Source organism: Betta splendens, chromosome 9, assembly GCF_900634795.4.
Source record: "Betta splendens chromosome 9, fBetSpl5.4, whole genome shotgun sequence".
NCBI classification, from domain to species: domain Eukaryota; kingdom Metazoa; phylum Chordata; class Actinopteri; order Anabantiformes; family Osphronemidae; genus Betta; species Betta splendens.
The window spans coordinates 3,435,913-3,451,178 of record NC_040889.2 but is presented as its reverse complement, the minus strand read 5'-3'; the positions used below and the strand labels follow the sequence as shown (position 1 = coordinate 3,451,178).

At 39.3% G+C, this 15,266-nt stretch overlaps 1 protein-coding gene across 1 annotated transcript; it reads right to left on the bottom strand.

Moving 5' to 3' along the window:
• Positions 1-4,025: 4,025 nt before the first annotated feature.
• LOC114861333 (zinc finger protein OZF-like) lies at positions 4,026-13,809 on the bottom strand. Its single transcript, XM_029160427.3, has 2 exons — positions 13,355-13,809; positions 4,026-6,561 (listed from the first exon to the last, which is right to left on the bottom strand). The coding sequence occupies exons 1-2, from the start codon at positions 13,760-13,762 to the stop codon at positions 5,302-5,304; spliced, it is 1,668 nt and encodes a 555-aa protein (XP_029016260.1). The 5' UTR covers positions 13,763-13,809; the 3' UTR covers positions 4,026-5,301.
• Positions 13,810-15,266: the final 1,457 nt, after the last annotated feature.

The window sequence follows — 15,266 nt, the reverse complement described above, 5'->3', positions numbered from 1 at the left end:
ATACGTTTTATGGAGAGCAATTATTACATTAATAATACGTAACGTAACGTAATAATATAAGAATTTAATTTCAGTTTTTATGTAGGCACAATCCTGCAGGCATAAAGGAACGTGGCTAAAAATGAAATATAAAAACATAATTTAAACAGCTAAGGCACCATCATGTCATGGGTGTAGACTACCTGACTTTACAATATTTGACATATTAAATAACTAAATAGCATGCAGAGTATAGCAGTGCAGCAGCATTTTCAACATGGCTGTAATGTTTTCGCAGTTAAATCATTTGACTTCTACTCAGCCAATAGAAAGAACGCAGAGACTAGAACAACTGGTGGAGGACCTGCACCTCCACAACTGATGCATGCAGAGGAGATGGCCCTCGGCATGAACACTGGAAAGCAGAGGCTGAAGGAATTCCAGGAGGGAGTTTATCAAAACCAGTCACTCCCCAGGATACAAGTGCATGTGTAAAATGTAAGAGGTCTACCTATATTTGATTTTTTACATAGGCTACTTTTGATATATTCATTTCTTAGACTCTGGGTTGGGTTTTTTTGGTCTTAACAGATTCTGATGGTAATATATGAATCCTCCAGAAACCCAGGATGTTGTGAGTATCATAGTAAATAAAGCTTAAATTATGATAAGCAGTATTATAAAGTGTAATATTAATACAGTTTTTACACAGCACATGATTTCTGATGTTTGTGTTGCATAGCCTAAAGGATGTAACTTGATCTCCAAGTATACTGACATTATTATCTCCCCTCTGCCTCAGAGTGTGGAAGAACAGCAGGAGGAGGGTCCGTCACATTCTGCTGCACAGATGCACACAGTTCAGTGATGTTCAGTAAATGCCAGAGTTCAATTCTGTAAGAGTAATGAGGAACTATGTCTTGTAACTATAAATCTTCTGTATTTTAGGTTACCGGTTACAGAGTTGTATAAACTAAATCTCAAGGAAATATTATACAAGCTGGAGGTGAGTGTATAGTTAAATGTGAATGGTATGAATTATTGGAAGAATCATAAAATCTAACAATTGCCTTTGTATTTGTAGGAAATGAAGAAAACCAAATAAATTATGATTTGCATTTATTCAGTTTCTTTTATTGGTGGTGGTGATGGCTGTTTAAGATATTATGGCAAATAACATCTGGCTGTCCATCCACCCTGCAGATTACCGTGATGGAAGGAGTCTCCTCAGGGTCTTGTATTTGTAGGGGAGGGTGTTGCTTCCCTCTAATAATAGAAATATTGTGGAGAACAACACATGTTACATTAATGTCACAGGCCTCTCAGATGTTACCCTGAGGTGACGTAGGCACTGAAGACGTGCTTTCAACAGGCCTATGGTCATTTCCACCCGGGTTCTTGTTCTGCAGTGACATGTTAAAGCGCTGCTGGGGGCATGCTTCAGGTTCTGCGTGAGGGGTCAGTAGTGTGGGCTGGCTTGGGTGACCCCTATCTCCAGCAGAAAGCCGTCAATCTCTCCTAGAAGAAAGTTCACATTACTTTAGTGCTGCATAGAAGTGCTCCTGTGAGTGTGTAGTGCATGCATTGAAATAAGTCTATAGGACATACATGTACTTACCACAGTGCAGCCTGTTACTTAGGGTTGACTCACGATATATTCATGAGTCATGACCAGAGTCAGACTTGGCCTCCACGTTTGTGACAATATGTGCAGCATCACATATGATCTTGGTGGTGTAAACAATGATACGTCAGTTACAGTGACCATTAGAAAGAGTCAGTGTACTTGCACATTCATTAGTTTATTTTCAGGTCACAGCAAGATATTATTACCTTATCGTCATTTTTCAGATTAGCCTCACTGAAACGCATTAAATACCACATTCCTGCAATCCTGTGAAACTCCTCTTTAATGGCTTTAAGGAGTTTGTGGCAAGGAAAGCGCTTGAGGTCGAACTATTCTAACACAGTGGCTTCACTAACGTGCTCAGCATCTCCAATGTGATAAAGAAAACTACCGTTTGCAAAACAAAAACGTAACGCACCACAAAGAATCTGATGTAATCTGACGTAAAAGCGCGGCCACGATGGGTGATGTGTTTGACGTATGGGTGAATAAGATTATTGATATATGTATGGAGTCTCGAGAAAAACGGTACCGCTAAAATAAATATGCACGGCGATATGACAGAAAATTAACTCGTCCTCTCGCGGCGTAAATTCAATGCCGTGTGAATTAATACAGCGTCTTCATCTACAGGGTCCTCTAGAAACGGACATTTTGGTCTCTGCGCGAAGGAAACAAGTGAAATCTATGAATGTACTGACAGATTAAACGAGGTATTTAAACACTGTTCACTTTAAAAAGGGGGCGGGGACCGAAGGAAACTCTGGGTTTCCCGAATAAAACCTGCTCGCGACCAGGTTAGGTTCACAAGGTAAGTTGCCATAGTAACTGACTCTGAGTTTCGATTACCTCGCTTCTTGAAACGGGCTTAAACTTACCCCGCTTTACGGGTTAAAGTAACCTCGCTTTCTGAAACCGAAAACTCCGAGTTTTCCTTATTTCGGGGTTAACAAACTCAGAGTTTCCACAAAACCTCTTTCTTGAAACGGGCCCTTGGTTTCTTGTACTGGAGATTGCAGGGTAAAAAACCTATTAAATACCCAGTAGGAGAATTTGATATAAAGCCATGTTGCTATGGCGTGTATGAACAGGTGTAAAGGGGAGCATGTTGTAAATGTGGAGGTAGTACAATGTGGCGTACTGGACATGTGAAAAAAGTAAGGGTGCAGCATATGGGGTGCCAAATGTAAAAGTAGCACCTATAACTAGTTTTCTCACATTTAACTAAATGACACATGTTTTCTCACATTTAGTTAAATGTGCAAAAGTCTAAATGTAAATGTTAAATATAAATGTAAATGTTAAATATAAATGTAAATGTTAAATGTTAAATCTAAATGTTAAATGTTAAATCTAAATGTTAAAATGTTAAATCTAAATGTTAAATGTTGAAACAGGACTGTTTGAATCTTCCCAGGTATATCAAACAATTTTACTTGTGTTCTCCAGTAGAACTTGTTCAACACTGTGACTTCTGTACACCAATCATCGTTAATATTAAAACAGGTTCTGCCTCCCCTTGTTTTCCTGGAAAGCTCTTTGATGCGGTCTGAAGAAGCTCGTCTATCTTATTTACTAGGGAGCGCACGTTAGCCAGGTGTATTGACGGGAGCAGTGTGCGCGAGAGCCGCTGTGATGTGTGGAGACCCGAGCCTGCGGACCCATCTTGGTGGCTGTATATAGTATATAGTTGGTGGCCCATCTGGTTCAGACAGTCCACCAACGTGCCCCTCCCTAAGAAGTCCACCATCACCGTCCTGAATGACTACAGGCCTGTCGCCCTGACATCCGTGGTCATGAAGACCTTTGAAAGGCTGGTGCAGAGGCATCTGAAGGACATCACAAACACCCTGCTGGAGCCCCTTCGCCTACAGGAAAAGCAGGTCGGCTGATGATGCAGTAAACCTGGGACTCCACTACATCCTGCAGCACCTGGATCGCCCTGGCACATATGCCAGGATTCTGTTTGTGGACTTCAGCTCTGCCTTCAATACCATAACACCTGGAATACTCCACCACAAACTGACCCAGCTCGCCGTCCCCAATCCCACTTGCCATTGGATCAGGAGCTTTCTGACCGACAGGAGGCAGCAGGTGAGACTTGTTTGTGCACCTCCATCACTGTGTGGTTTGTTTCAGCTACCAAACAGGACAGACTGCAGCGGGTGGTCCGGTCAGCAGAGAAAATCCTTGGGACTGAACTTCCATCCATTGAGCATCTGTGTCAGGCCAGACTCAAAAGACAGACAGCAAGCATCACTGCTGACCCCACACACAAACTGTTTAAACTCCTTCCCTCTGGCAGGCGTCACAGAGCTATAGCCACCAGAACCAGCAGACACAGAGTCAGCTTCTTTCCCCAGGCTGTGTCCGAGCTGAACTTTATCACATAGAGAAAGGACTCAGTCAAAACATGTGGTGCAATTTAAATTTATTTTATTCTATTCTTTATTTCCTTCATGCAAATAATGTACATAACTGTAATTGATATGTAAATAATTACTATTTGGTATGAGGGTACGAGTCAGACCGGATGCAATTCCTTGTTTGTCTTGTGCAAACCTGGCGAATAAAAACGATTCTGATTCTGAACTTGACTTAACTCTTGCCCTGTAGCATCCAACTTTAGTTTACAAGCTAGAAAATGTACTAGAACATAATTACTGGCACTTAATAGCACAATGTCACATAATTACTAAATGTTATCTAAATCATCAATAAAAACACTATGCTAATTGAGTAAGAACATAAAGTCAAAATAAGTCAATTAGTAAAATATGAAAACACTACTATCTTCAAAATGCAAAACTGTTCACCACAATGTGACATTCAGCCTAATACAAACAAAATAAAAATAAACATTATACTATAAAAGGTATAATCGTATCCATTGTTAGGAAATCATATGTGTATATGTTCAACGGTCCTGCACTTGTATAGCAGTTTTCTATTTAGAGGTACTCAAAGTGTTTTGATACTGCATTCGCACACATTTATACACCAGTTTAACCAACCTTACGAATTGATGACGGCGACCTACTGCACCCACTTACCCCTGCCAGTACGTAGGTAGGTACCTACCGGCTTATACGTATAGGCTGATATCCACTGATAATGAACCATTGAATGGTGTTATAACGTCCGAAGCCTCTTGGACAACTTGAGGTTCAGTGTCATGTCCAAGTAAGTTTCTCTCTAATTTCCTCCTCTTCCTTTCTGCTTATTTTAAAACTTCCACTCACTCTGAACTCTCTTCTCAAGGATTGTTTTCCTTTTCTACTGTTCTGGTTTGGTGCTGACATCATCATTAATGTTTGTTCCCTTTGATCCTTTGACATGTGATATAGCAGAATATTACTATACTTCTGTTGAACCACAAGGCATATAAACTTACTGGAGAATGCTTCTCCACAGTTCACATAAAGGTTTCTTTCCAGCATAAATGCACTTTTCCACACTGTTCACATGAGTAAGGCTTCTCTCTAGTCTGAACATGGTAATGTGGAACTAAACTACTAAAACAATAGAATGATTTACCACACTGTTCACACTAGTAAGGGTTTTCTGTAGTGTGAACATGTTGGTGTCTCAGTAAATTACTGCTTGTGGAAAACACTTTTCCACACTGTCCACACGAGAAAGGTTTCTCTCCAGTGGTTGGTGTGTTAGCAAGTCCCTGACCTTTTTAACACTGTTTACATGGGTAAGGTTTTTCTCCAATGTGAACACACTAAACTACTATGATGAGAGAATGTAAAGTAATGTCTAGTGTGAATACGGTGATGGGCCAGTAAACTACTATGCTGAGAGAATGATTTACCACACTGTTCACACCAATAAGGTTTCTCACCAGTGTGAACATGTTTGTGTACCATTAAATTACTGTTGTTAGAAAACACTTTTCCACACTGCTCACATGAGTATGGTTTCTCACCAGTGTGAACATGTTTGTGTGCCATTAAACTACTGTTGTTAGAAAACACTTTTCCACACTGTTCACATGAGTAAGGTTTCTCTCCAGTGTGAATACGATGGTGTATCAGTAAACTACCACTGGCAGAAAATGATTTACCACACTCTTCACAGGTGTAAGGTTTCTCTCCAGTGTGAATACGTTGGTGTCTCAGTAAACCAACACTGTTGGAAAATGCTTTACCACACTGTTCACATAAATGAGGTTTCTCTCCAGTGTGGACCCGTTGGTGTGTCTGTAAGTGAATGTGTTGAGAGAACGATTTACCACACTGTTCACACCAGTAAGGTTTCTCTCCAGTGTGAACACGCTGGTGTGTCACTAAATTACTGTTGTCAGAAAACACTTTTCCACACTGTCCACATGAGTAAGGTTTCTCTCCAGTGTGAATACGGTGGTGTATCAGTAAACTACCACTGGCAGAAAATGATTTACCACACTCTTGACATGAGTAAGGTTTCTCTCCAGTGTGAATACGTTGGTGTCTCAGTAAACCAACACTGTTGGAAAATGCTTTACCACACTGTTCACATGAGTGAAGTTTCTCTCCAGTGTGGACACGTTTGTGTGCCTGTAAGTGAATGCGTTGAGAGAAAGATTTACCACACTGTTCACACCAGTAAGGTTTCTCTCCAGTGTGAACACGCTGGTGTGTAATTAAATTACTGTTGTTGGAAAACACTTTTCCACACTTTCCACATGAGTAAGGCTTCTCTCTAGTGTGAACACGATAATGTGTTACTAAATTACTGAGGTGAGAGAAAGATTTAACACACTGTTCACATGAGTAAGGTTTCTCTCCAGTGTGGACATGTTGGTGTGCCAGTAAACGACTGTGTTGAGAGAATGCTTTTTCGCAATGGTCACAGCAGTATATTTTCTCTCCAGAGCGTATCTTCTGATGATTCTTTAGCCCTGATGGTCTGATGAAGGTTTGATCACATTCCTGATACAGTCTTGAAGCTTGTGTTCTTCTTGGTTTCTGTGGTGACAGATATGGAAAAGGAGAACATTACATATATCATGGCACAAATAGCTATAATACCAAAAAACAGCAAGGTATCCCAAAATCAAATGATTCTATCGTTATAGGTTAAGTATGTTGTGCAACCCATTGTCACTGGGACATTATCTGTGTTGGGCTATGACAATCTAGCTAACACTAACACAAAAAAGAATGAGGGTAAGAAAGGACAAGGTAATTTCAGAGAGCAGAAGAACAAACAATGGACCTTACAAGTCAAAGAAGGGCTGTAACACATAGAGAGGGTTTGAGTTGTTAATCTGATACATTGAGCATTTTGGATTTTTCAATCAAGTTTCAATCAAGTTCTCTTCTTTTCGCATCAGGGGTCACCACAGTGAATAGTCCTATTCCATCTCATTTTATGAGATTCTTTGTATTGTGATAGACAGTTTTGCTTTTTCAAGGAGTATATCAGAAATATATATATACATTATTAACTTCATTAACTGTTTATGTTTTGTTTTCATTAGTCCATTTTAGTAATCCTAGACTAGAAGGTGGGTAGAGAGTGCAACCAGCTGCTGAAACCAAACAAGTCAATGAAGCAAACAATAGGTGCAAAATAAATAAATGAATAAGAATATACCTTAGGCAGAGACATTCATAACTAAATAGCTGCTGTACTTATGGTTAGCTGTCAAATATATGTTAATACCCGTCCTCGTCTCTTTGGGCTCGTTAGGATCCCTTTTACTAGGTAACATATCAGCATTGACCTGTTTATCTTCGGGTCTAGTGGCATCGTAGCTCTGATTCCAGTTCTGCTCTTTAACTTCGCTCTTGATGTGGTTCTGGTCGCTGATATCTAGATCTTGGGTTTCTTTAATGTCACTCTTGAGGTGGTCCTGGTTTACAAAGTACTGTTCATAGTTTATAACATTTAAGTACAGGTTCTCATGCTTCACACCACTGCTACAGTGCTGCTGATCTATAAAGTCCAGGTCCGGGACTTCTCCTCCTTTACCTTATGCCTGTACTGATCCTGGTCGATAAACTCGTGGCCCTGGTCCTCTTAAATTCTGATGTTTAATTGACCCGAGTCCATCAAAACCGAATCCTGTTTTTCTTCTTTTTATTCCTTCTTGTTCGTGTCTTTGCCTGAAGCTGCCATGTTGCCCAGAATCTCACGATAACCGGGTGTTCTTCTTTTTTTTTCTTTTTTATTGAACATAAACCAATCATTCAATCAATCAGTAAACTGCAGAAAAACAACATCATAACTTCATCATTAGAACACAAAAGCAATGATGCCAAACCTAAATTCATATTTTATTATTAAACAGATTAAAATTTGTTACATGTTTTTTATTGTTCTTTTGATCTGTTGATCACAATCATCAGAGTTGGCTTCACATTGATGCAGTTTAAGCAGAGGGAACGTCTGATCCAGACTGTTTCACTGAGTCTAGTTGACTTAACAAGCACGAAACAAAGGAGCAATGAAAACTGATATATATTGTAAAATACATTTACATTTGTGTGACCATTTGTATAAAGCTTAAACCAGCAGGTGGCAGCAGAGACAAGCTCAGTATCCAGAAGTTATTATTAACCTTTTATTTTTTATTCTATAGCTTTTATAGCTTTTATTCTGTCATCTCATTGTTGCACAGCCCAGCAAGTGTCTCGCGAGTCTGAGTATGATCTGTTTTCTATGTTTAACTGCTGCTGTGGAAAATAGCCACAGGGCTGTGACTGGGAGCCCCTTCTTTCTCATTAGAGAGGGAGTTTTTCCTCTCCACTGTTGCTGTCAAATTGTAAAGGCTTGCTGTATGTGAGATCTGTTTGGTTTAGTTGTAAAGTGCCTTGAGATAACATTGTTGTGATTTGGCACTATATAAATTGATTGAATGGTTTAATTGAATGGTTTCTGAAGCTGAAAGCATACAGAAGAACAAAAATAGACAAATAGAAAAAGTATACAGTGAAAGCACTGTCATAATAAACTAAATAGATAACAGATCTGCTGCCGAAAAGATGCCAAACACTGAAAAGCTGCTGACGTCAAATTACGATTGCGACAAAACAATGAATGTTGAATGATAAACAAATGTTGCCAAAAATTAAAATAATGACAATGTTTAAAAAGATTAAAACAAAAAAGAGCCAGCGTTGACAATCACAAAAAGATGACTAAGCTTATATTTTGAAGGAAACATGCAATAGGTATGTGTGGTAAATTGATAAACTGTAAAATAGTCTTAATAATTAGTCATAATTAACCAGTATGAACCAGACATTTTGCTAATAGAGCTAAAAAATTGCTTTTGTTTTTAAAAGGATGTGGAGGAAGTATGTGTGTTTGTTTATTAAACTGTAAAATAGTCTCATTACCTATTTCCTATGAAAGCTAATAAATTGCATTGGTGCTTTTACTTTGAAAGGATTTGGAGGAAGTGCACGTGGCTAATTAATAAACTTTAAAACAGTCTCGTTAAGTAGTCTTAATTAGTCAGTCTAAAGCAAAAATATTGCTATTAAAACAAATAATTGTGATTTGTGCTTTTGTTTTGAAAGGATTTAGAGGAAGAGACAGTGTAATGAGCTAATCAGTAATATAGTAATGCTGTATATGGTCACTGAGCATGAGGAGGTTGACCTGTCAATTAAACGGTGTCTGAGCTCAGTCACTTATCTACTGCAGCTGCGCAGACATCCTGACGCTTTCTTTATGATCTCCGGTTACTTTACTCACATCAGCCTTGACAAGTCACTTCCTACAGTACATTCAGACAGTTTGTGAGCTGTCCCACCAGAGGTGAGAAGACTTTGGATCTGATGTATGTTAATGTTGAAGATGCCTACTCTTCCACTGCCCTCCCCTCTAGGAAAGTCAGATCAAAATTTTATTTATCTGCTGCCACAAAACACACCTCAGGTTTAAAGGCTGCCTGCCACCATTAAAACTGTTAAAAGGTGGACAGATGAGGACCATGTTGCTCTGCAGAGCTGCTTTGAAGACACTGACTGGGAGGCTCTGTGTGAACCTCATGGGGAGGACATTGATGGACTGACAGACTGCATCACAAATTACATTAATTTCTGAGTGGACACCCACATACCTTATAAAACTTTACTATGCCTTCCTAACAACAAACCTTGGGTCACTTGTGACATCAATGCCACCCTAAACTAACTTTGTAATAGCAGATTTGCACCCCTGATAAACAGGTTTATTCGAGAAAAACCACAAGAACAGAAAATTAAACAACATTTCTAGGATAAAGTGTTGAGAAGTAGATGGTGACCGAAAAAGAGCAAAGATATCAATAGTGTGAGAGCTGTTGCCAGCTCCAATAGTAAATGGAAAATGGCATTAAAAAAAACAATACACTGAATGCATTCACTGTGACTAGTAAAGCATAGAAAAATGCAGTGAATGCTGTAATCCTGAATATATTGCTGAAGAATTGCAGTAAGTTTTAAAATTGAAATTTTAAAATTAAAATTGAAAACATGGCTAAACGTAAGTCAGACATTTCAGGTTTACTTTAGGCTTACTTCACTCACCCAGCTATTCATTGCTTTAAACCCCCATGTTCACCCTGCTTTACACTCAATTAGCACCCACACAGACAAGAAGATTACAGATACTAAGAAATCACATGAGCTATATTCATTCTAAACTGTAAAGGTTGCTGCTAGAATTATTTCAGGAGTAAGTAGACTTTTACCACACAGGATCTGTTGATTTCAAGATCCTTCACACAGGACAGTGACTCATACTGAAGTAATTGACGAACACTTAACTAGCAAGCTAAACAAAATAGCGGAGTCATTTACATTATATTCTTTGGCACTGGACGAAGGCAATTATATAAAAGGACACCACTCAGCTTTCAATTTTTATCAGAGGGATTAATGAAATTTTGCTAACTTTATTCGAGCAAGGGGACTTCACCATGGTCAGTTTATTCATTTTCTTGAAGAAACTGATGCTGATCACACGGACGTACTTTACCATTCTAATGTCCGCTGGTTAAGTTTGGGAAAAGTATGCCAACGTGTGTGGGAGCTCAAACAGGAGATTATTTCATTTTTGGAGCTACTTGAGAATACTGACAATTTTCCTGAGCTCAATGCCACAGATTGGCTTTGTGATTTAGCTTTTACTGTGGACATACTGACACAGCTACAAGGGAAAAAAACGTTTGTTCATGAAATGCAAGCAAACGTCAGAGCCTTCAAAACCAAGCTGGTTTTATTTCCGCAGCAAATGTCAGAAAAGTCATTTGCTCATTTCCCCACACTGGCTACATTAAGAGGCCCCGCGATATTTGAAAAAAATATGGGAAATCACTGGATGACCTGCATGAGAAATTCTGCCATCGGTTTTATGATTTTGGAAAAATTGACAGGGCGCTTCAGCTGGTGTCATGTCCCTTCTCACACGACCCGGGAACGGTGCCACAGGAGTTGCAGTTGCAACTGTGACATAGTGTTGAAGGACAAGTTAAATTCCCTGAAACTGGATGAGTTTTATGCTTCATTAAGTGCAGCCAAATTTCCAAACATCCAGAAGATGGCACAGAGGATGCTGGTATTGTTTGGCTCTGAATATGTGTGTGAACAGACCTTTAGTGTGATGATACCAACAAAGCACCCCACAGATCCCAGATGAGTGATGAACATCTCAGATCTGTTACCGCCAGACTTCGATGCACTGGCTAAAATGGGTGATCAACAACACTGTTCTCATTAAAAGGTATGTTAATACTTCCATACTTTTTTCTGTTTATGTTGGATATGTACTGTTAACAAATGCAGGTTTTTAATATGTATTGTATCTTGTACTGACCTGGCCTGTCTGTCAAATTTTATAAGTCAATGTGGCCCCAAAGCCAAAAAGTTTGCCCACCCCAATCTAGCACTTGGCTGTCCGTTGCAGGATGCCGGTGTTTGGCTCTGCCGCCAGCTCTCAGCTCTCTGCTGTGGGTGCTGGTTTCTTAGGGGCAGTCTAGTCCTCCTCCAAACAGTGTAACCCGTCAGCACTGTACTCTGGCCCATACAACTAACCCCGAATATCAGACTGTGCGTGCTGAGTACTGGCTGTCTTCTACATATTCTACAGCGGGACCTCCAGCCATTAAATATTAGTGCTGTAAGCGTATGCGAGGAAAACAATGGCGGAATGAGCAGTTTTGCTCCAGCATGCTGGCTCTGCCCCCTCTCAGCTTGACCGCTGGTGAGGTTTTTCCTTAATTGTGCGATTGATACAGTGTTTAAAAGGTGATGTGGTGAGAAAAAAAAATTAAAAACAACACCTCATAAAGACCTAGCTCTATCTAAGACTACAGCTTTTCCTGTGATGACGGCACACACCCCTTACATACACTCTTCACACTGTGTACACCTGCCATTTGATCAGAGCTTCCATTTAAATCAGTGGTCCCCAACCTTTTTTGCGCAACAGACTGGTTTAATGTTACACAGTATCTTCACGAACCGGTCCTCATGGGCAGTGTAAATATACAACAAAATAAAATGATAAAATAAAATTATCAGGCATAAAAAGTATTTTATAATAATAATAATAATAATAATAATAATAATAAATCTCATCACTGGCTCTTACACACTTTCCAAAAGAAGGTTTTAATTCAGTAGGAACGTATTACATGTCAAGAGTGCGTCAAAAATGAGTTGTAGACGGATTTTGCTGAGAGATTCTGGTAATTTTTAAAAATAAGACACTATTCAGACTAACAAAATAAATAAAACAAAAATAAATTAAGTATTCTTTTAAATCCAAATCTCAAAGGGCTACAATTTAATTAGACCAGAAAGCTCGAATAAATAATAGGTTTTAAGACCAGATTTCAAAGCGTCCACAGGTTGTGGCATTCCTGAGTGCTCTGGGAGAATGTTCCACAGCCTAGGTGCAGCTGTGGAACGTTTTTGTTGTGGTCCGATCTTGACGCATGTTTATGGAGTAATAGGTTCTTTGACGTAGAGTAGAAAAGCACTGGTGGGTATGAAGAGTTATCAATTCCGAACAAAACAGGCAGCCCTTTAGGAGATTTAAGAATGAGCATAATATGGTCGCCCCCTCGTCTGGGTCCTACCAGCACTGTTTTGAGTGGTCCCAATGATGAGTGGGTTGCAGAAATCTAACCTGGAGTCCTGGTTCTTGAAGCCCTGGAGGCCTCAGGTTTACTATAACATTTTCAGTGTGTTACATAAACTAGTTCATTATAATTGACTTACAAGCGCACTACATCCGTAGTTTATTGTGAAATTGAAAGATCCAGAGCAAAAAGCCCTTTTTTAAAAAATTCAGGGTTCTTATAAAACTACGCAAGTTTGTTACATTTACAAGACTCAAGATTCATTGTCACAAGGTGTGATAAGTGTAAAAGATGGTTTCATGCCTAGTGTCTGAGTATGAAGAATGCACCGCTTCAAAAAGAAGGACAGAAGAAACAAGGAATTTGGAACGGTCTCTTGTGTGAAAAGGAACAAGGCAATGAAGCATTTCCTTGTATTACTGGAAATACTACTTGTAGTACTAGAAATACTACTGCATGTACTATGTAAACAAAACCACAAATACTTAATATATAAACAAGATGTTATGAGTTTCTTGCTCACCTTACATTTAAATAAAATTAAATTTCTAAATATAGGTTTTCACGTTCGAGCAGGTTTTATCTAGAAACAGATTAAACCGGTGACGCAGAACCTAGAAACCCGTCCTCGTCGTTTGGCTCTTTGTGATAGGTTTTTACCGGTTAGCGTCAGCACTGACCTGTTTATCTGTGGGTCCAGTGGGGTCGTAGCTCCGATTGTCCTGGTTCCGATTCCGCTCATTTATTTCACTGCTGCGGTGGTTCTGGTCGCTGATATCCGGATCTTGGGTTTCTTCTTTAATGTCGCTCTTGCTGTGCTTTGCCTGCTTTACAACGTTCTGGTCATAATTCATAACATCCGATTCCTGACTCTCCTGTTTCACACCAATACTGCAGTGCTGCTGGTCTACAAAGTACAGGTCCAACTTCTCCTCCATTACCTCGTTCCTGTACTGATCCTGGTCGGTAAACTCGCGGTCCTGGTCCTCTTTCATTCTCACGTTTAACTGACCCGGGTCAATTAAAACCGAATCTTGTATTTCTTCTTTTATTTCCCCATTGTTTAAGCTTTCGCCTGAAGTCGCCATCTTGCGTCTTTTAGGTTGTTGTTCTTCTTCTTCTTCTTCTTCCGCTTATTCTTCTTCTTCTTCGTTTTTTATGGCAGCTTGCGTCCTACAGCGCATTACCGCCACTGACTGTACTGTATCTTTATTTCACCCATAAAACACCCACTTTGTATGTTGTAGTATGTTCTTTCTTTACTCTGTCCCATTCTTCCTGTCAATTCATTTTTGCTTTTCTTTAAATATACTCTTTATTTCTTCTTTACTATACTTTATTTCAATATCCACATTTTCTTTCCCCGCTGCTTTGTTTGCCTGTTTGTCCACTAGTTTATTTCCTTCTGTTCCTATATGGCTGGGCCCGTTTCAAGAAGGAGGTTTAACAGAACCTCCTCTTTATGTTTTTTATATGCTGATGATTCATATCCTGATATGTTTTTTTATATCCTGATGATTATTTGAAGGAGCGTTGATTTGTTTAACAAACCTTTTGAAACCTTTTATTTCAAACTCAACAGACCGCGGGTCTGTGCTAACCACAGAAAGCATTTTTTGTTTAATTTAGATGATGCAGAGCATGTGGGAAAGGTAACAGTGTGTAGAGCCCTTCTTACCGTTTGTCTGGCACTGGAAAGGTTTCTGCACACTTTTGTAAAGTTCCCTGGCCACAAACCTTTGTGTGTCATTAAAGAAGATTCCACAGAGTGGCAGGTTTGTTCTTTCTATGATAATCTATGACACATATTTTAATATGTACACCTCGGACGTACTGCACACACACAAACTTTCCGTATTACTTTATAACTTTCCATTCCAGAGTTTCTAAACGTGATTGGGTGCATCAATGGCACCCACATTCCTATTAAAGCTCCTTCAGTCAATGAGGTAGGCTGGTTAATAGGAAGTCATTTCACAGTATCAATGTGCAGGTAACTATTATTTCCTGTCCAGAATATTTTAGTTAGGCAATTAAACTCATTACTGTTCCCACTAACTAGATAATATGTGATGCAACCCATATCATCACTAAGCCATCCTGCAACACACAACCAAGCGCTAGATCAGGGGTGGGCAAACTTTTTGGCTTTGGGGCCACATTGACTTATAAAATTTGACAGACAGGCCAAGTCAGTACAGGATACAATACATATAAAAAATGCATTTGTTAACAGTACATATCCAACATAAAATAAAAAAAAGAATTGAAGTATTAACATATCTTTTAATGAGAACAGTGTTGTTGATCACCCGTTTTAGCCAGTGCATCTGGTGCGTCTGGTAGTAACAGATCTGAGCCAAATGACTAGGGTCAGTGGATGATTCTTCAGAGCCATTAAAGAGGAGTTTCACAGGATTGCAGGTATGTGGTATTTAAATCGATTCAGTGAGGCTAATCTGAAAAATGATGATCAGTTAATCACATCTTGCTGTGACCTCTGGAAATAAACTGATAAATGTGCAGGTACACTTACTACTCCTTCTAATGGTCACTGTAACTGACATGTATCCTTTTTTGCATCACAATATG

Bases quoted from the DNA above. Each gene is read 5' to 3' on its own strand.
- LOC114861333 (XM_029160427.3), bottom strand. From the start codon at position 13,762: ATGGCGACTTCAGGCGAAAGCTTAAACAATGGGGAAATAAAAGAAGAA. The intron at 6,562-13,354 runs GTCAGTGCTGAC...CTGTCACCACAG, and splicing joins CTGGACCCACAGATAAACAG to AAACCAAGAAGAACACAAGC.